We start from the raw sequence: 23,920 nt of genomic DNA on the forward strand, positions 1-23,920 counted from the left end.
GATGTCCTGTACAGTGGCTTGGAGGAATCCTATTTCATAGAAGCTAATGCCATAGTGACCTTCACAGTCAATGGAACAGCTGTCCCAGTCAAGGATGAGTCATGATTCCTTCAACTCAACATTGGGAAGTCCAAGGCTATTGTTATTGGTGCCCCCCATAAACTGCATTCCCTTGCTACTGACTCCACCCCCTCCCCTGTCACTCACACAGGCTAAACCAGGCCATGTGAAACCTTAGCATCCTGTTCAAGCCAGAACTGAGCTTCAAAATCAACATCCTGTCCATTACTAAGACTGCTGACTTCTACCTCTACATTTGCTGCCTCCAACTTGCCTGAACGCTAATGTTACTGAAATCTTTATTCATGCTCTTATTACCACTAAAATCAATTATTCCAGTGCTGGCATTCCATCCTCCACCCTTTATAAATTCCAACTTACCTAAAATGTAGCAGCTTATATCCTATCCTGTACTAAGTCTCACTTGAAAATTGCCCAGTCCTTGTTAACCTACATTGGCTCCCTATCCTCCCAATGCATGAAACTCTTACTGCACTGAAGTCAGAGGGGGTGATGCTGCTGGCTCTGATCCTGTCAGCCACCTCTGTGAAATACCTGCTAGATAATGACTCTAGGGATGCTCCTGTGGGTGCTAGGGAACAGTGCCTCTCTTCTTGCCCTGACCTCCTATGTGAGGACCTCTAGGGAAGCATCTGAACACCTGAGGGAAGCCCCGCGTCTCATTACTGTGAAGGTAATTCTGGCCACACTGCTGCAAAGAAATTTGGCGCCAGGGAAATACAACCTTGCTTTAAAAAGTTAATTCCCGCTTTAAATAGGTCTCGGAAGGCATGCCAGAAATTGCGTCGGGAAATTGGGCAGACCGACGTTTCCCGACGTGATCGGGTGGCAACCCCCCAGTCATATTCAAATGAGGCCTGGGAGATAAATTCGCCCGTGCCTCACGCTGGTGCGTCATGGGGGTTTGCTACTCACCCAACGCCTGCATGCCCAATTCCTGCGCGGAGTTAAAATGGGATCTTTAGAAGACAAAACATTGTTTATCAGAAATGTATTTATTTTTCTCAGTTGAAAGGCTGACGTGGATCTTGGTTTGTTTTCCAAGAGATTAAAGCACAGCTGTAAAATGAGATTGAATGATTAGAGTACTCTTGATTGGCTGCTGTCCATGTCAATCATGGTACATGGTAAACCACTTCCCTCTTTGGTTAAAAAATTCAGTTAAAAAATTTCCTCTGAGCCATGTGGTTCAAGGATTTTTCTATACAAAACTTGGAAACTGTAAATAATGAACTTCTGCACATTTAATGAGGGTTTTTTTGTTTGCTTTTGGAAATTTGTGTTTATTAAAGGGGGCTAATTTGAACTTTATTGCCTCGGCAGTAATCTGGTGGAGCAGATTGCCCACCTGTTGTAGAACCCACCCAATTTTCAGGATCATGCATGTCACTTGTTTGCTTCTTAGAGAACCTGAGAACCCCTCTCCCAGACAGCAGCAGACACTAGAGTTCCTGACCTCTGTAGGTTGGCAGGTGTCTGAAATGTATCCTTAGTAGAGCGGACGCCTGCTGGGCTCATGCTAGTTAGGAGCATTCCCATGATCCTGTATAATCTGGGGGTCAGTGCTGGAGGGCACTGGCAAGTACGATCCTGGTGTAACTGCTAGGATTGCATCCCGTGCAATTTTGGGGCCACTGTCCAAACTGTGCAGGGTGAATATTTCTGAACTGGTGTTTGGGAGGGTAAGAGTGAATGACGGTGCATCTTCAGGAAGGTTTTTCACATCCTTCTCCCTGGACCCAAGTCCAAAAAAGGGGGCAGAAAAGTTGACTACGCACCCTCATCTGGGAGGCAATGATGACAATCAAACTGGGGAACGGATGGCTTTGAAGAGAATCAACGTATTTTTCCTGCAAGACAAGTAAAGAAATATTGGGGCTGAAAATCTGTAGGGCCAACACTTCATTAGAAGTGGCGGACAGAATGCGCCCATTGGTGACATCCTCTCCTGATGCCATCAGAGTATGTGGGGTCAAGGGAGGTCACCTCATTTAAATATCATTGTCAGGGGCCTTCACCCTTATGGACGCCCCTTGAGCACCTGCCATTGCAGAGGGGCAGGAACAAGAATCGGAGACTGGCTGCTTTGTGGGCTGCTGGTCCTTCCCTAAATTATCTTTGGAAACCCCAGCGGCCTCTAAATACATTTTTAAAATAATTTACATTTCTTTGAGGGTCCCCACTTGTTCCCTTCCAATTTCTGGTACGCCAACCTTCACCTGGCATATCACTGCTGTTCTTCCACCAGGCTGGGACCAAGGAGTCCACTTCTCACCAACATCTAACATTGGTAACCTTGTTTGGGGCAGATGGAGATACTCAGAGCAGAAGCTGAGGCCCAGAGTAATTCCAGAGCATACTGCCACACTCACAAATTTATTGTTTTCATATCTTCACACTCTTACCTTGGAAAATAGTGGAACGATTCAGAGGCTGATTAAAAATCTGATTGGGCGCAACGTGGACAGTCCTTCCATAGCCTTAACCATCTTTATACCAGCCAATGGGATGGTTAGACCTATATAGCTGGAGGGTTTTATGGGCATATAATTGGGAGGGGGGCACCCGGACGTGAGTATTCCATCAACTTAGAATTCAGAGTCAGAATCACTCCAGTTCATATCCCCCAGTCACTCCAGTTCAAACTCTGCCCCTTCTAATTCAAAGGTAGGAATGCTACCACCATGCCAAAGACTTGTTCCGTGGAAATTCATGACCGTTGTGTATAACTACAACTTGTTACAAAGCCTATGTAACTACTTGTTTTCGCACATCATAAGCTAAGAATTCTTAAGATGTCAGCTTTTTGTTGTCTGTGTCAGCTTTTTTGAAGCTTTTACTAGTTTTCTAGTTTGGCATGTAAATAATGTAAAAGGTTCCAAGTTTCTGACATAGGTTAAGGCAGTTTCCTGAAAGTTTTTCAAAAACCAGCAATTCAGATCATTAGTGGGAGGGGGAGGGAGAGAATAGAGAGTGAATCCAATTAACTACAGCCACACTGCAGTTTCCAAATACTGAAGCAGTTTCAAACATTGAAGCACACACCTCTTGAGCTCATAATTTGTTAACAGAGCATATCATTCAGCAAACCCAGCAAGAGAATAACACTGCTTTGTCATATCATGTCTGCCATCATCCAGAGTAGTATTTGTAAAACACATCTTTCTTGTTTTTCTAGTTCACAAATTTCCAAATCAGCAGATCTTTGTGTATGTTTTAGGGGTCAAGAAGCTTATTTCCTGCCTATTCCTGCTGTGAGTAACATATGTGAGCTCTGGTTGGGTGTTTTGAATTCCTGAGAGGTTTACATCATATTGTTAAGCAGAAACTACTGTGTCCATGGCCTAAATTTTAACTCGGAGGAACGGGTAGGTTGGAGGTGGAGAGGGCAGTAAAAATGTTAAAAATCTAAAACCCAACCCCCACCTGCCCTCTTCCCGGCTCTGTGTTAAAATTTAGGCCCATGTGTTTGAAAGTTCTGATGAGGGCTGTAATAAATAAAACCTGGAAACTGGCTTCCTCAATTTCTTGTGCTAGAATAGTAGAGCTCACATTGAAAAAAAACATTCAGCTCTTCCCCTTTAACATAAAATATATTTATGAATAATATTATTAGCATGTTAGAAACAAAAGCTATGGAGATTGGGTTTTGGGGAATTATATTTTTCATCCAACCACATTTTCAGCTTCCTTTTCTTTGAGCCTTCATAGGCAATTGTAAGGCAAAATACTATGCACACTATTTACTGAGATTCATAAAGTAAAGGAAAAAAACCTTTCTTGATAGATCTAAATTTTTAAACCCAACATAATTCCTTCAACAGAGGCATACAATTTCAGAACATGGATGCAGCTAAGTAACAATCATAGCCAGTCAAAGCGGTGGAGCAGAATCTTTTTCTATGTCGTGTGTAGAGAAATGGAGGGGAGAGGGGAGCTAAACACAACTAGTCTTCACAATATGAAATCAGAATCATTTAAGGCATTTGAACTGAATACTAATCCCCACAGGGTCATCATCCCAGCATAAGTGTTGGGTTGTGCCTATTGGTTACCTTTACTGTTGCTCTCTCCAGAGTATGCAGGGTCAGGAGGAGGTTACTTAATTGTAATATTGCCAGTGGGTGTGCAAGTGCCTGCCTGAGATGGAGGCTGTCTACTCCAAAGGGGGAGGTGTGTGTGGCTAAAGAAAATAATCTTTGGAAAACATTTCTTTGGGCCACGACCTAGCCCTCGACCCAAAAGTGTGCTCAACTTGCACAGTGGCTGGTACACCTCCTTTCTCTGAGCATACTAGCTGCTGCTGTTCTGTCAGGCTAGGGATGAGGAAATTCCTGGCCTGGGAATTCCCTCCCCTGACATTGGCAACCCTATTTGGGCTGGACCAAGTTTTTGCCCCAAACCAGGCCCAGTGGAAACTGGCAGGGAAGGTCAGAACCCTCCGTGTCCAGACTTACGGTGGGAGTGCCATGGATTTTCGGCTCCTAAAGCTGCAAACCACTACTAACGTGAAATAGAATAAAAGGGGATATATGGCTTTAACAACCAGACTGGATTTTGTCTGAGGGAATTCAATATTTCTGGCCTGAAAACCATCTGGAATTTTGCCAAAAGCCTGAGGAAACAATTTTTTTTAGGCAGCTGGAATTCTGTAACTCCAGCTCAATACCCCCTCCCCCTTCCTGCATTACTCAGTCTGCTGCTCTGGACTGGGACCGTAAACCACACAGATGCTCAAAGAATATCGTTTCTAGTACAGCACAAAGTTCTATAGACCAACCTGAGTACAACCTGAAATGTCCAGGTAGACGAGCCTGTGGCAGCCCTTCCCTGTGGCCAGGTAATTCAAACCTTTATTTGTGAATTTCTTACAGTACGCTAGGCTCAGATATTGTAGATTCAGACCATACCTTAAAAGAAAGCAAAGAAAGAAGTAGGGGTGTTTCAGTTACATCATAATTAAGGCACAGGATAGGAGAGCTAATATAGGCATCTACAATGCAAATCTTGCTTGCTGGAATTTTTCAAGCTGTAGTTTATGGCAGCATTAAATCAGAAACAGAACAATATTAAGTGATGTAATATCCACGAATGAAGAGTGAAACATGCAGTTAAATTTTCATTGAGTATCTTCAAGTATTTTGAAGTTGTTCACTTAAACTTACAATAAACAGCAATGCAGCAGGTTTACAGATCATTGATTTTTTTTCTAGATATTAGTCAGTAGTAAAATGGGAGACCGAACCAAAGGCAAGAAAAAAAACGTGAGAAATACAGTAACTAAAGTAAAAGTGCATACTAGGATTACTGGTTACATTTTAAAAAGCAGCAAAACCTGACTTAAAAACTAGTTTTAAAGACAAGTTTTCTGTCTTATAACAAATGTACTATCAGTACATGACTTGCATGTCTTACATTTGTTTTTAATTAATCCAACCACAAAGCATCTGGAACAGAGCTAGTCTGGTAACCATTGATCCTAATGACATCCAGTATTATTTATAGAACTTTTATTTCCCTTTTCCTGCCAAGAAAGCCTTCAATATGGAGTCCAATTGAAAATAATGGAAGTTCCTAGGGTATCCTAAGGAGTTGTATTAAATTTACTTGAAGTATTATTCTGTTCAGCACTGATGCAACTGTTTTGTAAAACAAGGCTTGTTAATATAATAAATGTTGAATTTGTTTCACCGTGTGCATATTAATTACCCAATCTGGCATGTTTCACAGTACTGAAATGAAAGTGGGAGCTGTGTAATTACAATGCTAAAGCACTGCACTTAAAATTAGAGACATAAGTCCAAATACTGTTCTCAATTGTCATTTGTATTTTGGCATCCTCTAAAGACCAAATTATAATAATAAATAAGACTAGCATTTATATTGCCCCTTATGTCAAAATATCTTAAAGAGCTAGGACACAATGTATTACTTTTGATGTGAAGTGTCTATTGTCAAACTTTTGTCAGGGTGAGGAAAAAATTACTCAGGATCCCTTCCCTCATCATTCAAGTGTACCTATTGACAGATCGACCAAGTGACATCATTGATAACATTAACACAGGTTTCTACCAGGTCAATATGATGGTTAAATTGGACGGAAGGAAGAAAATAGGGAAATGCAAGAGGTGAAGTGTTCAATAAAGTGGTTATGGTATATATCTGAGATTAGCTAGATATGGCTGTAAACGTCTGGTACAGTAGCTGAGACAGAATTGTAAAGGTGCAACTTACTTTGATAATGCCCTTAGTGTACCATCACTTATAGCAGTGTAAGCCAGGTTCAGGTACAGAAGTGAAGTACACTGTTCCACTACCATAGACACAAATTCATCCTAAATAAGGGGGAAAAAAATCAGATGGGTGAAAATGTTATGAGTATTCCAAAGTAAACCTACATACGTATTACATGTTGCTTACTGCCCCTTACTGCCCCTTTGAGTAAATCTAGTAACGATTTGCTCTGGCTATGTCCAGGATAAGAGCTATTCTGGTTTCCTGCTTTGTAAGTTTCAGCTGTGTCACATAGAACTTTCTCAACAGGACAGCTCAGGTCCTCTATAATGCTGCACATAGGTGTAAAACACCTAAGAAAGGATCATTTGTATCATGGCATATATTATATATGTGGATTATAGTACAAAATGCTGATGTCATCTTAGTGTTTGCACTCCACTTAAGTGCTCTTTTATCTAAGGAAACTATGCTACAGTACCTCGTGGAAAAAAATGATTGCCCACAGGTAGGAAAATGCAGACATTATTTTCAGAGTATTATTTATCAGCTTTTAAAATGGCTTCCAAGATTTTCCAAGGAAATGGATGATGCTACAAACGTAAAAAAATTCTAAAATTATGCATTCTCAGAGAAACTTTTTTAAATAACCCAGAAGTTAAATTCACTTAGTCCAGACATCACCCCTAGTCCCAGGTTTGTAGGTTTGCAACATGCTAAAAATTAAGGAATGCACAGTGGGAAAAGAAAATTGTGATTCTGATTGGGTTGCTGCCTTGGCAAACAATCAGAGCAAATCAAAAAGATAGATTCGTAGATACTGAGATTAGAACCAAAATATCCAAAATGTATTTCCTCCCATTAGGTAGGGAAGTCGGTGATGACGTTGATAAACTTTAGGGTTGCAATCCTTAAGGAAATTAAGGGCTGATTGTGATTGAGTGGTCAGCAGGTAGAGAGAGACAGAAAGAGAGAAAGAACAAATAAAGTTCTATAGGAGTTGAAAAACAAGGAATGGAAGGTAATCTGAGACAGAGATGCGTTGAGAATTAAAGCAAGCAAGAGAAATGGAGGAGGGAAACTTGGCAGGAGCAGTCTTTTGTTAGCTAATTGGACTCCAGAGCAGCATTGCAAACGGCCACACAGAAGTCCAGGCTCCAGACAGTCCAAGCTTAAAGTGAAATGTGATAATGGGTGGAGGGATTAATGCAGTCCTAGTGCAGCAGCTTTCAGATTGCTAGGCATCAGACATTATAGGTGCAATGGAGCAAGAGGCTGACCTGTGATACAATGCAAAGTCAGCTCATTATAATAAATATTTGATGCTCCTGGCACCAGTGCATGATGCACTGGGAGTGTTACTGGGTCAGGCAGCACATTATAAGGCATCACACCTCTTAATGGGTTGTTGGTTGCCCTTAAAACAGTGCTGCAATTCAGGATGTAAATAGCTGGAGACAGATAAGGGATGAGGACAACCACACTTGGTGACACAACTTTGGAGATTCTGCTTAGAAGAGTGTTTTTTTAAGGGGCGGGGGGGTCACCCACAATACAGAGCAGCATGGACAGCAGTGTCAGAGAGAATGAACACTGTCTCATCTGTGGCCCAAACCTGGGAGCGGGTGAGAAGGAAATTTGCTGGGCTATGTAAGGTTGCCAAGATAAGTGTGCTGACATGTGACTAACTTTTACAATGTTGCCTTACATTAAATTTGAACTGCACTTTACTCCAAATATCACCTTCACAGAGGGAGAAATGCACTACACTTTGCCAATTGTTCATCTTTTTGAATGCAAAGGAATGCTCATGTTGTTCCTGGACACTGTGTAATGTTGCCATATCAATGTGTTGACCCTGTGGCATTAAATGTTGTAAGCAACAAGTACCAAACACACTGCCAGCACAAGATACCCAGATGCTGTGTATTCACATACTTACAGAAGGTGGCTGGGGACCTGGGCGCCTAGGTAGCACAAATCTTCTCTCACATCTTTCCAATATATGTCCTTTTTCTATTTGCTTGCAGGAGAGGCTGCAAATAACAAGAGGCAGCACATGCAAATAGGAGGAGGGTCACCAAAGCTGCAACCCTTGACTCCTATGAGGAGAGTACCATGGAGTACTGGGAAGGAAGGATGAGATGAGAAGCCTCCCTCATGCTCATGGCTTCTATCTTTTTTGTTTTTCTTTCCATATCTCCTTATTCACTCATTAATTCACTCCCTCACACACAGTCTGACAGTGCAGCACTTCAGTGCAAGACACTGCAACGTTTTGTCACGTGAAGCTTTGGGGAAATAAAGTAATACTCAGCACCTGTAGCAATGATGAGCAATGGCAATAGCTCCCTGCATTATGGACTACTGAAGGCTTAGGTCTGCTCTTAGGGTAAGATTTTAACCCTCAGCTGGTTTTGGGCAGGCAGGGAGCAGATCGTATGCAAAACACAATCAAAGGTTAAGCTTGAGGCCTGGAGTATTTTACCTCCGAGGCATCATCTGTATGCTGTCAGTCAGTTGCACAAATAGATGGAAAGTGACAGCTGGACGGTGGGCGGGAGAGGAAGCTCGTGCTCCTCCTGGCTCCACAAAGAAAAGTTTTTAACTTACCTTGGAGGGCTTCTTTATCCTTCTGACAGCTGCCCAACTGGTTTTGTGGAAAAGCCACAGCAGCTTCCCCACTCAGGCCTGGGTTAAAATGCAATCGGGGTCCCATTGATGTCATGGGACCACAATTGCAATCGGGGTCCCATTGATGTCATGGGACCACAATTGCATTAATTCATGAGTAAACAGTCTGAGTCCAGCGGTTGCTACCAAGCCAGCAGTATTAAAATCTGAAATTGGTGAGAACGGAGCAGGAAATGGAGCTTCTCTATTTTAACTGCTCGCTTGCACCATTCCCATCGAGCGGAGGGAGAATTAAAATTCCCCTCATACATGAAGCATGGCCATTTGGGCTAGGTACTGGAGGTTGTGCAGTTGTACCCCAGCATGAATTACCACCTTAAGAAATTTGAGCTATAAGTTTTAGACTTACAGTTAAAGTTGCAATTTCAGTTAAATTTAGATCCTGCAGATTTCGACAGTCACCTGAAATACACAACAAAAAATTATACAACACACTGCAAATATTCATTTCACGTGAAAAAATATATATACTACCAGATGTCTCTTGGTGTTACTCATGGTGAGATGGAAGATACGCTGTTTTATAACAATAGGAGTGTTTATGCCATGTAACGGATAGCATCAGGGCCACTAATCTACAATCAACGACGGAACAAGTTAAACTCCATTTGTGTATTGTGGGAAATAATGCAGACTGCACATACTCAGACTGCAGGATCTGCCTTCAGCTAACATTGTGACTGCTCTGGGCAAAAATATCAAGTTCATGCCTTGGCATTTAGGAGAGATTAAGACCTACAAGTAAAACTTTAATGAAGGTTCTAAAAGAAGCAAAAGAAAAATCAATGGATAAATGTAATTATGTTAATGTGAAATATGTAATTATTTGAAATTTTTCTTTTGTTTGAAACCTTATTTTGTACATTAGAAATTTCTAAGAAAAAATAGCAATTGAATTTTTTTTTCAAAATGCATTTTGAGTGACTCATCGAAAATCCATCAGAGCAAAATGTTGACATGTTGATATAGGTTATATTCCCATCATAAATTTTAACATGTTTAGATAGAGTTTCCCATTATAAACGTTGCCATAAAAGAGCTGATTTCCCTGAATGTTCAATTCCCCAGAAGCAAAGATCAAGATAAATGGGTGGCTATTCAGATTGCTAGGTCTCTGCATCTTTAATGTTGCCCTGGATTTCTTGTACTTTCCTGGGGATGGGGTGCTGAGCTTGGTCTGGACCTGCAAAAGACATAGGATCAAACAAAGTAGTTAAATGAGGCAGCAGGGGACGTCCCAGTCCTCCTGCTTTATTTTGCGGATCCTACACTGGTTGGCGCCTCAGTGCAAGGGTGCCAGAAAAGATGGTGTTGTGGCCTGCCCCCAATCCAGAATGTAGGTCGATGATTTCAAAGGAGGTTTTACATTGGCAGTTTCTATTATAAATGTGAATATAGGAACTTAAAATGGAAAAAGTTGACGGGAAGTGCATGTGGACGTAAGATTTCAATATATTACTAATCAATCTTCTGTGTCATTTAACAGGGTCAGTTGGAGAATATGGCTATTCTCTTACCTGTCTCTGATGTCTCTGAGTTGCTGTTTGTCTCTGTATCTCTTCTGTCCCTTTTTCTTTTCTGCTTCTCTCTCTTTAAATCTTATTCACTCTCTGTCCACTTCTACTCTCACTCTTTCTTTTCTTCTTTCCTTTTGGATGGAACATGGTGGGTGGTATAGCTTGGTGCGGTGGGAAAGGAGCCACCAACAGCTGCAAGCTACATTCCGGATCGGGATTGCAGGAAAAATATGGCTCTCAGTGGCTCCCTTCCTATCCCTTCCCCCAATATCTCATCCTTCCCCAATTTCTTGCTCCCGTCGCACCCCTACCACTTCATCTTCCCACCTCTTCCTCTTTCTACCACCCTTTACTCCAATCACTATGCTACCTTTTCCCCTTTGAACTAATCACTCAACCCTATATTCCCCCTTTCCCTCCTGTTCTTCTGTCATTCACTTTAACGTTAACCTTCCATTCATTCCCCCCACTCCCATTTGCTCCCCCCCAACAAGAGTGGATTGTGAGAAGCTTGAAGCCCCCTCACCCTCACCCAGCTTCCTTCCCTTCATCCTCTTACCCACCCCTTCTATCTGTTTCAGTCAGAGGCTATGTTTACTTTCAAAATTCAACTTGTTTTTTCCAAAACAGAAATCAAATTAGAACGAGGAAACTGTCTTTCTCTCTATTCGTGTCTTCCTCTGTCTCTTTCTCAATCCCCCCTATTTCTCTCAACACCCTCTCTCTCAACTCCTGCTCTGCCAACTTCCCCTTTCTCCATCTCAACACTTCCTTCCCTCTCTCAACACCCTCTTTTCTCTCTCTCCAACCGCTTTTCCTCAATCCCCTTTCTCTTAACCATCACTCTCTTAATTCGCCCCTTTATCTCTTAACATGCCCTTCTCTGTCTTTCTTGACCTGTCCCTCTCTCAACAACTCTCCTCTCTGAACTCAGTTTCTCTCAATCTCCCCTCTCTCTCAACCTCCCCCTATCAAACCCACGCTCTCAACTTTCCATGGTCTCTCAACCCTCACCCTTTCTATTCTCCCTCTCTCAATCATGCTCACTCAAACCCCCTCTCTCAATCCTCTATCCCGCTCACCCCACTCCTACTCGCACCCACACTAAGACTGGTCCTGATTTTAACACTCTCCCGACCAGCAGGCAGGTAAGGGTTGGGCAATGGATTAAAATGGGCCACGTGTACTTACCGGCTCCAACATGCTGCGTTCTCATTCGATGACATTTTAATGAGGGCGAGTCATTGCAAGGACGAGGCTCTTGCTGCAGAGAGGCAGGAGCCTCACGAATATCATGTTTATCGGGGTCCTATGATGCATTTAGGACCCCAATGTAATCTTAACTGCAGCAGCACAGAAATCCCTCAGATGGGCAACGTTGCTAGTAGAACCCTGGCAGGATTGGATCTGCACTCTAGAGCCTGCCGGATTTAAAGGGGCCACGATCTGCATTAATTTAGAAGATTCTCAGTTGTTCTAACTGTTGATGTGGGGAAATGTGAGGTTATTCACTTTGGCAGGAAGAACAGAAAAACAGAATATTTTTTAAATGTTGGTGTTCAGAGGGATTTGGGTGTCCTTGTACATGAAACACAGAAAGTTAACATGCAGGCACAGCAAGCAATAAGGAAGGCAAATATTGGCCTTTATTGTAAGGGGGTTGGAGTACAACAGTGAGGAAGTCTTGCTGCAAATGTACAGGGCTTTGGGTGAGACCACACCTGGAGTACTGTGTACAGTTTTGGTCTCCTTACCTAAGGAGGGATATACTTGCCTTAGAGACGGTGCAATAAAGGCTCACTGGATTGATTCCTGGGATGAGATGATTGTCCTATAAGGAGAGATTGAGTAGAATGGGCCTATATTCTCTGGAGAATGAGAGTTGATCTCATTGAAACATATAAGATTCTGAGGGCTTGACAGGGTAAATGCTGAGAGGCTTTTTCCCCTGGCTGGAGAGTCTAGAACTAGGGGCATGGGGTTGGCCATTTAGGACTAAGGAAATTTCTTCACTCAGCGGGTTGTGAATCTTTGGAATTCTCTACCTCAGAGGGTTGTGGATACTCAGTCGTTGAGTATATTCTAGGCTGAGAGCGATAGATTTTTGGACGCTAAGCGAATCAAGTGATATGGAGATCGGGCAGGAAAGTGGAGTTGAGGTTGAAGATCAGCCATGATCTTATTGAATGGCAGAGCAGGCTTGAGGGGCTGTATGGCTCCTATTTCTTATGTTCTTATCTTATGTTCTCAGCTCCTCTTGACCTCCTTACAAAAGGGGTCAATACTAAAAGATTTTGTTTTTAAATTCTCAGCCTAGAAATCCGATCGCGCCCAAAAAATGGATGCTGCACAGCTAAATTTCTAGGCCCTCATGTTCGGGGGTCTAGGCCACTTCCCTGGATGAGAGAAAACTCTTTGTAATATATATACTTTGCCTACCTATTTGGATACTTAATGACTGGCTGCCCTCACTTCAAAGACATTCTGAGGCTATTAAACTTTTTTCTCATTTATTGGTCTGTCCTTTGGTATTGGACATAGGTCATCTGCTCCCAAGCTGACTGCACAATTCCCCTGTGGGAGGGGAGGGGGGCCTGGAGACCTCAAAAGGCCTTTCCTGCGGAATCAATTCCAATGCACAATCTGGAAGGGGAGGTGTTCGACAAGTGATTTCCTTACCAGCCAATAAACTGTACTAGCCCTTTAAATAGCAGTCACAGATCTTTAAGAAATGCAGCTGCGCACAATTTCCTGACCTCAAGTGATAGAGCTCCCATTGGTATAATTTCCTGGGACTTTTGCATCATAAAATGTAGATGCAACTTAACAATGGCGCAACTCTCCAGGAAATTCAGGACCAACAATTTATTAAAAAAAACATACAGCTACTTTTATTAAAATCTTTCAATAGATAACAAATTAAAATTTTACATTTTGGCTTCTGGAGTGTAATATTTTCTTCAGTCAGTATACTGAATAATTATATTACTAACACAATATATTGGGGTAGAAATTGGACTTTTCCAGGCGGAAAACGGGGGCACAGAGGTTCAATTTAAGGCGCCAACCTCCCGTACCCGAACAGCATCGAAAACACATCCAATACTGTTTTGGTTCGGGTGCTCTAGAAGCTTCCCTGGCGTCAGTCTAAAATAGGTATTAGACTCCTTGCAAATGCTAATGAGGGACCCCTTCCTGAAATTGGGCTGCCCTGAGCAGAGCAGGCACCAGGCTTGCTCCACTCAGCTTTTCCAGGAGTAGATACGGCAAAAAGGTACGGATTTCTTGATGTCAATGGAAAAGACAATCGGGTGGTGTGTAAAACTGGCTGTTGATTTGTCACCACCTATTTTGTGCTGCCGCCCAAGACGGATTTCCCCCATTTTCCCAATGTATTGATGAGGATATGATGCTTTATCACTTTGCATGTTGTGTAATCTGTACTTCTGACATATTTTGAACTTCAGTGCTTTGCTGTAATTATCTTGTAATTCTGTACTTTTTCTCCTTTACAGACTGCCTTGCATGGAACAACTGGTTTAAATCAGTCTAAAACCAAAATCACTTAAGGCAATCTTAGCTCTCAAATTTCATTGGATTCTTGTATATTATCAAGTCATCACTGGGTTACTGGGACCATCTGGATGTCAGGATGCAAGCGGTCAGGATTACTTTGTTGCTCCTTCTTTGTAGAGCAGTAGAGTTCAGGAAAACAAAGAATGATAGCCACAGATACAGAATGAGGAACTGTGGCGAGAGATGCCTCAGAAGGAGCTCCACTCATGTCAAAAGATTTGCTCAGTTCCTAAGCACCATCTGCCGTGAGAATCTGTACCAGAATGAGAAAATGTTGACTTGTGAAAATAAGCAACTCATTACAATTCCTCCTAATTTGCCAGAGGATGTTGTTCACTTACAATTAGCAGAAAATAAGATCCAAAGGTTAAAGGACTCAATGTTTTCAACATTAAAGAATTTGAAGAGTCTCGACTTACAACAAAATGCCATAACAAATATTGAACCAGGTGCTTTTGAAGGGTTGGATGAACTCAACACTTTGATGCTTCAGCATAATCAATTACAATTTATGTCAGAGGAGGTTTTTATTCCTATTCCTAAACTAAAATACCTGCGAATCTATGGGAACCCCTGGAATTGCAATTGTAAACTAGACGAAATGGTCAGGAAGCTGCAGATTCCTGGCCAACGAAATCTAGGCAGCCTGGCCAAATGTGAAACTCCAAAAAAATTTGCTGGTCAAAAGATGAAGGCAATTAATGCGGACTTGCTCTGCCTTGATGATGATGCCGGCAGGCCAGACGGGGTTGAGGGCCCTGCACCTATCCAGAATGATGTTGATTCCACAAAATGTAATATCTACCTTTTCCCAAAGCCAAAAATGGATTGTCAAAATAAAGGTTAGTATGACTTATAAATTATAATGTGGAGATGCCGGTGATGGACTTGGGTGGACAAATGTAAGGAATCTTACAACACCAGGTTATAGTCCAACAAATTTATTTTAAAATCACCTGACGAAGGGGATAATCTCCGAAAGCTTGTGATTTTAAAATAAATTTGTTGGACTATAACCTGGTGTTGTAAGATTCCTTACATTTATAAATTATAAACAGTATTGCGCTGAACTTAATAGTGACTTAATTTGTGAATTAATAATGGGTTTACAATGCAATGCAAGCTCTTAAGACAATGTACCTGGATCTTGGTACTTTCCAGAAGTCTGTCATACAATGGCATAAAACTATTTTTTATCTTGCATTTTTGGAACTACCCCAACCTATGTTTATTCTTTTTCATTGGTAACCCATCCAAAAAACAAATTTTCAAGAACTGCAGGTTTATAAAGTGAATAACCATAAAATTTATTTATGGTTATTCACTTTATGGTATCATTATTAATTTAGTCATGATACAGAAGTAAATTCTTTTACATTGAAAATCCTAAATATTTTTATTTCCAAATTATGTTGATTTTTTCACAATTTAGTGAAGGATTTCATAATATTACAACTGTGTTTTGATGGATTTCATATTGTGTTTTGAGGAAAAATGCTGTAATTTCTATGTGATTCTATGTAATTCTAAGTTAAAGAGCACCCGTGCTTTTCTCAAAAAGGCAATGATATGCATAAGAGGAGGAGGAGCGTTTTTCCTTATTGATCTAAGGATAACATTTGCAAATCAAAATAAATTAATGTATTTTTCACTAATAAATGTTGTAATAATAGGTGTATGTGACAAAAATGGGTTTTGCCCGCATTGGACTTTTAATTAGAATGTTCTCTCATTAGAAACAGTATGCGCAGGGTTGAAACTTCCAGTTACACAGGGTATTTTTCAAAGAAAATCCATCCGCACAGAGATCAAACAGGTTGCTTGCAAAGGGTGAGAATTGTTGAGGGGAAAACAGAATACAGAATCTAAGGTATTAAATGTTTACATGGCTAGAGTCATAATATTCAATCATAGCCTACTCTCATTATCAAAGATTGGCTATTCATTGAATATTGATGATGACTTCTGATCAAATTCAATTATGAGAGATGCAATCATCTATCCCTTTTGCTTCTGTATAACTCCAAAGGAGTTGGAATTGTATTTCTGTGAGAAGCCTATATAAATATGAGAATCAACTTCTGCTTTTCAGCCAGGCAACAAAGGCCCTGTGTTTTAAGATAGTGCTGGCCCAGCAAAGAAACAAGGCCAGATTGAAACTACAGCAGGTAAACATCTGTTAAAGTATATGGGGGAGATTTTTGTCTCTGTCCGGCCCGTTTACCTAAAAATGTGGCAGTTGCAGGACTAAAATCATGTGAGACACAAAACCACTGATTTTTGGGTCAATCTCGATTTTGGCCACCAGAGTTCCAACGAGAAATAAACAGGAGCCTAATGAATATATGTAAATAAAAGCCAAATTATATTAAGACTCCCAGCACCATTTTCATCTCTGCATGTATTGCTACTGCTAGTTCCTGATCCCACCCACAAAACATGTGCAGTACAAGTTGGGAAGCCATTATTTTCAGTGATATTTAAACAGATCCTCAGCTGCTCGCAGGTAAAATTTTTGAGAGACATTTTGCTTGTACTACATTGCGGGTTTTGGCTGCTTAGATCATTTCAAAGTGCTTGTAGTGGCTGTATAACATTCTCAACTCTTAAGGGGCTATTCGCCAGGTCACCTTTTTCATCATGGGGGTCCTTCTGGTAATTCATCTCTGCCTAGAGGAAGAGGAGAAGGGGGTTGAGGCAGAAGGAGCACACACAAGTGAAGGGAGAGCAAATAGAAGGAGGCATACTTGCAGGAATCTTTACCCTCCCAACAGAGTTTATAGGCCCAGGAGCACATACCTGCACTTATCTGAGAAGCAGTACATAAAGAGGCTGCAATTCTCTAGGAAGGCTGTCACAGAGTTATGTCACCTTCTGTAACAAGACCTACAACCAACTGCCACAGTTAACACAGCACTGTCCATTGCAGTCAAGATTACTGCAGCCCTGATCTTCTTTGCCGCTGGCTTTTTCCGGGCTGCCACAGGGGATATCAGTAACATCAGTCAATCTGCAGTTCACACTTTCAAGAGCAAACATTTTCATCACATTCCCCATGGACAACTGGAAGCAACAGAATAGGGCTCTGGGGTTCACATAGATTGCAGGCTTCTCCCAAATCCAGGGTGGGCTCCTTCAGATGACCCAATGCCTTCATGCATCACAGGGGTTTCTACTCTGTTAATGTGTGATTAGCAGCAGCACATTATACAAGTCTGTGCTCACAATCCTGGCAGCTGCTCCCACTCCCACTCTTTGCTCATGCACAGCAAATGAAAGGCTTGGGTCAAGACTCCTCTCAGGAATCCATGATCAGTGGATGAACTGCACTACAATCAGATCCATGGTTCAACTAGCGCTCTCAATGAGGACTTTCAGCATCAAGAGGGAGAGGATACTGATGACATAGAGGATGGCGAGGAAGTGAGAGGGCTCCAACAGACTGCAACAGCTCAATGAAGAACCTTCAGGTGAACAGTCCCTGGCCCTCTGCATTAACAGACATGACCAACATCAGTCCCAGTTCATCCATCCTTACATAAACTACATCTGCTCAAAGACTGACATTGACATTCATGCCAACTAGCATCACAGGGTCACCAGCTACTTTAGGAGCAGAAGTAAAAGTCAGATTTGACAGTGGGAAGTGGAGGCTCTGCAGAAGTCAACACTTAGCTCCCAATCCTGCGGACTCAGATCTCTAGGGTCTTGTTCTAAAAAAGGATGTTGGGTGAGCATCACACTCGTGTAGAGTTACTGAGGACCATTTTGGAGGACCTGAGGCAGATGGCAGGGGTTGTGGCAGTGCCCAATGCCATCCTCAGTGCCAATATCCAAGAAAGATTCAACATAATTAAGCGCTATCTGGAGCCTATTTTAATAGGCACGTTTCAGGCAGCTGAGATGAGGGCCTCACTGACATTCAAAAGTCTGGATCTGATAGCATCTTTTAAGCCCTAACAACATTTTAACCATACAGCTTGGACCTGGTGCGTAGGACACTGCTCCAATTTTAACCATCTGCACACCCCTTCTCGTTGGGCATGGGGGGAAGGGGGTGGGTTAAAATTCCAATTTCGGGCAAGACATTTTCCAGGCGTCCTTGCACCTTTGGTTCCTGAAATTGGGCCTAGTTGCATCAGTTTTAGGCCTGTCCATAAATTTAGCGTTTTCTCTCTGCCCACATGATCGGGCATGCGCTCCAAGCGATCATCCTCTCTGCCCACAAAAACGCACTCAAAGGAATTTCAAACTCCTGGGTCCCATCACTTCATGATGCTGCATATTAAGACTCCAACATATTTTGCCATAAATATTAAGTCAAAAGATGTTCCATACTATGGTTTAAACTTCTTTATGAAAATCTGAGAATTACATTTCATTTGTCAAACTGGTCAGATTCTTGCCAAAGGCATGAGCTATTTAGTCAACTGGCAAAATCACAATGAAAATAAGTTCATAGTCAGACAATAATTCCTCCTAGCTATTATATATAGTCGGTAGCGTCTGTAAAAAGATACTATTTGATTCATTTCTAGATATTGTCAAATATAGGGAATGAATTAACATAGAGTTAACCATTTTAGCAGCACACTTATTTGATTGATATAGTAATTACCATTAAACAGATGCCCCATCTGCCCTCTCAGGTGAACGTAAAAGATCCCATGGCATTATTTTGAAGAAGAGCAGGGGAGTTCTCCCCGGCGTCCTAGCCAATATTTATCCCTCAACCAACACCTAAAAAAACAGATTATCTGGTCACAACAGTGACTACACTTCAAAAAAGTATATCATTCGCTGTAAAGCACTTTGGGACGTCCTGAGGACATGAAAGGTGCTATATAAATGCAAACCTTTTTTTCTTTCTTTGCTGCAATCCTTGTGCCGATGGTGTTTGCATGATGGCGTTCCATGATGCTGTTAGGAAAATAACTCCAGGATTTTAACCCAGCAATGATGAAGCAACAATGGTAAATGTTCAAGTCAGGATAGTGTGTGTCTTGGAGGGTAACATGGGTAATGGTGTTCCCATGATCTTACAATGTCTTTCCTGAGCTGCATGAACCAACAGTCGTCTGCACTGGAGTATACAATGGAACATCTGACAACATCGGTGTCATCGGCAGTACTGATCTTTGTAATGCATACCATAGCCACAGTAGGAGCATCGCTCATGAATGCTCCTAGTGCTACTACAGAAACTTTGTGGTCAGAATTGAAACATGCAGTCATCACTGCCTTCAACTTTCTTGGAGTACAGTTACAAGGAATCATAGAATTTTGGTATAGAAAGAGACCATTCAGCCCATTGTGCTGGTGCAGGATCTCCCACCAAAGTCGTCTACTTCAATTTTATTGCTCTGGTCTTTCACCATACCCTTTAATATTTTTCTTTTTCAAATGATTATCGAATGTCCTCTTAAATGTTATGAACTCAGCATCAATAGCCACTTGTGGTGATAAAGCTCTAGTTTTTCGAGTCCTGCATCATAACTATATCCTCCTATTTCTAGTATTATTCCAGTGAATTATTGTACCTTTTCCGTATCTCTAATATTCTTTCTATAACGGAATGCCCAAAATTACACACAATAGTTCAACTGTGGCCCAGTCAATATCCTGTATAGATTCATCATACCTTCCTTGCAAAATCCATTTACCTATGCATGACTTTCGCAGCTACAATCCTGTTTTTAAAGATTGTGTAGCTGCTCTATTGAGGGTATATTTTATTTTTTCTTCCTTTTCCCAAAATGTACTATTTCATATTCATATATGTTAAACTGCATATATATGTCCACTCCTTCAACCTGTCTATGTTCACCTGCAGTCACTCACATTATTTCTCACAATTTGTCCTGCCCTTAATTTGGTATTATTACCAGTTGTTGCAGCAGAGTAAAAGAAAGTTCTTTCTTTTTGTGCACATTATGTTATGTTATTATATTGTTACATTATGTTAGTGTAAGGAAATGGAATACTTTCTTCTTTTAGTGTCAGCATCAGGCTCCTTCTATTCTCCCCAACAGTAGCCATAGTTTGAGCATAGAAGAGCACACCAACTGCACCAATATGACACCCATTCTTCAAAGCAGCTATCTTTGCAACCTATTTTAATAAAATTGACGGTTCATGTTAGTTTTGCACTGTGGGCCCATACCCACTAGGACCTGGGTTGTGTTTCCCCAAACTCATTAGACTTCTATCCATGAATCTGGGTTAGAACCAAACCTAATTCCTCAGAGGTGAAAGAATTGTGTGACAATCCACTGGGTTCAGAGGAGGACCACTAAATTGATACCAAGCTTAAAAGCCCTTAGTTACCATGATAGGCCTAAAGAGTTGGACCTTTTTACACTAGAAAGGCACAGACTTTGGGGAGGTATGATTGAGATCTTTAAAATAATGAAGGAACTACACTGTGTCAATGTGGATAGGCTATTTGAATTAAATAGGTTAGGGAGATACATTAAGTTACATAAGCATTGGACTAGGTTAGATGTCAGGAGAACTTTCTTTTTGCAGAAGGTTATTGACCTCTGGAACAACTTGCCAACTTGTGCAGTGAGCGTGGATTCACTGCAAGCATTCAAAAGGGAGCCGGACGAGTTCCTGGCTGTGCCTGATATCACTGTGTACAAAAGGTAGGTTGGGTATTGATTAATGTGCCTCATGTTCACTGTGGTCTCCAGGAACTCATTTTGATTATCTTTGGGGGTCAGAGAGGAATTTTCAGGTTTATTTTCCATGAATTGGCCTAGGTTTTTTTTTAAGCTGTTAATTTGCCTCTCCCAAGAGATTATGGTTTAGAAATTCGATGGCGTTGTGCCTGTTTCTCCGGCACTAAACCAGCGCCTAAGCCTCCAATATGGCGGGCAGGAAGTGCATGCATATTTCCAGCTGGAAGTGCACCACGTACTATATTGGATCAGGCTTCTCTGTTGGCGTCAGGAGCTCTCGCCAGAAGTATTTAAAACGCTGAATAGGTTATTAAAATCAGGGTCCTGCACTTCTTGCAGGATCCTTTTCTGATTTTGGTATAACCCCGTGCCTGATTTGCCACATGCTGAACTCGCCCAGCAACACGTGATGCTAACCAGCAGGAAGGACCCCTCGTGAGCGCTGTTTAAAGGGATCATGCAGTACTTAGTTGCTGATTTGTCATTTCAGGCAGCTGGTTTACTTCTGGGCATTTCATGGTGAATTTTATGCTTCTGGAAAGTTCCGTTTGTCTGCTGAAAACAAGATTTTGCTGGTGTTGCACTGTTGTTGGCTACCTCATAAATAGATCAGACCCCTCCTGTCCACTGCCTGGACCGGGGCCTCCAAAGCAGCATCGGAAAACCTGGGAGCACGATCTGCAGGTCTAGCAGCTATTTCTCCAATTGAGTGTTTCCTTCCTTCTACAGTCAGAGTGCACATCCCCTTTAAGAAGTGCTGGTTGCCTTTAAGTGGCATCAGAGATACTCGATATCTGTCCCTCTAAACAGGCATCCATCCAATGAATAGCACAGGTGTAGCGCTGGGTGCACTCCTGAGTGGTGATAATCAGCAGGCAGCACGAATATTACTTGCTGCCTGAAACAATGCTAAGAGACGCATGCAGTGTGCACCCATTTTCGGGCCAGATCGAATTTCTAGGCCTACGTGGCTGCTGGTGAGTGGGGGGCATTGGGAATGACTATGCTCAGTTGCACCATGACTGTATGGGACCAACTCAATGGGCCAGCTGGTCTTTCCTGTGTGTCATTTTCGTATGTTTGCATGTTCATATACCACCCCCGCTCATAATCAGAGTTTTAGTGGGTATTTGGGCTGTTCTTTACCTAACTTAGCAATGCTGATACTGGGAATCAAAAGTATATGAGTGTTTTATTCCTACCATTGACATTCCTCACCTAGCTGAGCAGAAAATAATACACCCCCAAAATATGTTTTTCAAACTGTAAGAAAGAGTAATCCTCTCAGTCATTAAACCTTATTATTATGTTACATATATATATATCATATGTGAGTTGGCATTAATGCTATTTTCACTAGCTTTTTGTATTTTATTTAAGCATTCAGATACTGTTCTTTTTAATCATTGTAGCAATTTTTTTCCCATTATTTTTTCAAAATATTAAAAGCTATATTTTGGCTGGACTTTGTTGTTAAAACAATGGTGAGGCTAACAGCGCTCACTGTTATTTATGTGCAAATCGGACAGCAACTTCTGGCGACCGCACATGGGCAATTAAACGCAGAAATCCAGAAGTTGCTGTGCGAGATGCGGTCCTCCTCCAAATGCTGTTCAAATATATTGAATGGCATGGAGTTCCTGTACTTACCTGATAGATACGGACTAATCTCACCAATAAAAGTTGTCAAATCATTTCAAGTCTAAGTACTCTTTTAACGGCATGGTAAGTCTTAATTACTGCCAAACAACCTCTCTGGCACTGAAAATTAACTTTTACAAGTGTGGAGTCTCATTCCTTCAGATTTTAATTGTTGGACATTTTTTAAAAAAAATTTAAATACACATTTTTAAAAAAATATTTTCTTTGTTTCTCTTTTATCTCTATCTCTTAATCTTTTTTACCCTCTCCTTATTTCGCTTTCTGTACTTGATTTGACATTGAATTCACTGTTCTAACTTACACTTCCTGTTTCTGACTCTGCGCTGTTATTAACGATGTTTCAGTCTGATTGATTGAGGAGATACACAGCTGCTTGCCCTGTTCATACAGGCCCCAGATACCCTGTAGAGGACGCTGCGTTTTTAGGCTCTAATTTAGAGGAACTTGCCGTGCAAAAGCTCATAGACTTGCACTTGCCCATAGACATTTTAATCAAATGGCAGGTGTCGTTCGTTCGCCGTTCGCAGCAAAATCCAACCCATTATTTTTCAATTCCAGGCTAAAATAATGTAGCGTTGTAAGGATAATAACAAGTGCAAGGCACAGTTCAGATGACATCATAAAACTATAATAGCAAAGCTCAAGTGGTTTCTGGTTATTTGTAGCACAAGCATTTCATAGCTTTCAACATACTCCTAATTAGCTTTTATTTTTGATAATACATAAAATTATGTGGTTTTTTTAACCTTTTTTCTATCCTTGCCTTTGGTCATTGTACTTTTTTTTGCTGCTGTCAATTACCACTAAATGTTCTATATGCCTACTGTGCCACTGGAATATGTTTATTTAATACCTGGGTCAGCTAAAATATAGAGATAGTTTTATTGAAAAAAATGTTATTTTACAAATAAATAACATTACTATATATTTTTACTTTACAAAATAATTAAAATATTAAGCACAATGTATGAAATTGTTTTTATTTTGCAACAAATAAAACACAAGAATTTCTGGTAGCAAGCCGGAAAGGAACTGGAACTGATTATCTACATAGGAAGGAACATAGGAACAGGAGTAGGCCATTCAGCCCCTCGAGCCTATTCCACCATTCAATTAGATCATGGCTGATCTGTATCTTAACTCCATCTACCCGCCTTGGTTCTGTAACCCTTAATACCCTTGCCTAACAAAACTCTACCAATCTCGGTTTTGAAATTTTCAATTGACCTAGCCTCAACATCTTTTTGGGGGAGAGAGTTCCAGATTTCCACTTCCAGATGTACTTCCTGACATCACCCCTGAACAGCCTTGCTCTGATTTTAAGCCTCCTTGTTCTGGACTTCCCCACCAGAGGAAATAGTTTTTGTCTATCTACCCTATCAATTCCTTTAATCATCTTAAACACCTCAATTAGATCAATTATCTCTTTCCTTCATATATATAAATCTTATTTTCCTCTAACCACAACAAAAC

The 23,920-nt window shown here is 41.2% G+C and overlaps 2 protein-coding genes across 2 annotated transcripts in view; one reads left to right on the plus strand and one right to left on the minus strand.

Moving 5' to 3' along the window:
• The window catches only part of LOC137341652 (F-box and leucine-rich repeat protein 13-like), a 239,183-nt gene that overhangs the window by 98,811 nt on the left and 116,452 nt on the right, over positions 1-23,920 (minus strand). Inside the window, exons 8-10 of the mRNA XM_068004991.1 lie at positions 9,359-9,411; positions 6,316-6,416; positions 4,862-4,991 (exon numbers count right to left, since the gene is read on the minus strand). Coding sequence (XP_067861092.1) covers positions 4,862-4,991; positions 6,316-6,416; positions 9,359-9,411 — 284 coding nt within the window. The remainder of the gene's footprint in view (positions 1-4,861; positions 4,992-6,315; positions 6,417-9,358; positions 9,412-23,920) is intronic.
• lrrc17 (leucine rich repeat containing 17) overlaps positions 4,796-23,920 on the plus strand; it is a 31,401-nt gene continuing 12,276 nt past the window's right edge. The window contains exons 1-2 of the mRNA XM_068004992.1: positions 4,796-4,921; positions 14,042-14,944. Coding sequence (XP_067861093.1) covers positions 14,179-14,944 — 766 coding nt within the window. The 5' untranslated portion in view covers positions 4,796-4,921; positions 14,042-14,178. The remainder of the gene's footprint in view (positions 4,922-14,041; positions 14,945-23,920) is intronic.

This window comes from Heptranchias perlo, chromosome 24 (assembly GCF_035084215.1).
Source record: "Heptranchias perlo isolate sHepPer1 chromosome 24, sHepPer1.hap1, whole genome shotgun sequence".
Taxonomy (NCBI): domain Eukaryota; kingdom Metazoa; phylum Chordata; class Chondrichthyes; order Hexanchiformes; family Hexanchidae; genus Heptranchias; species Heptranchias perlo.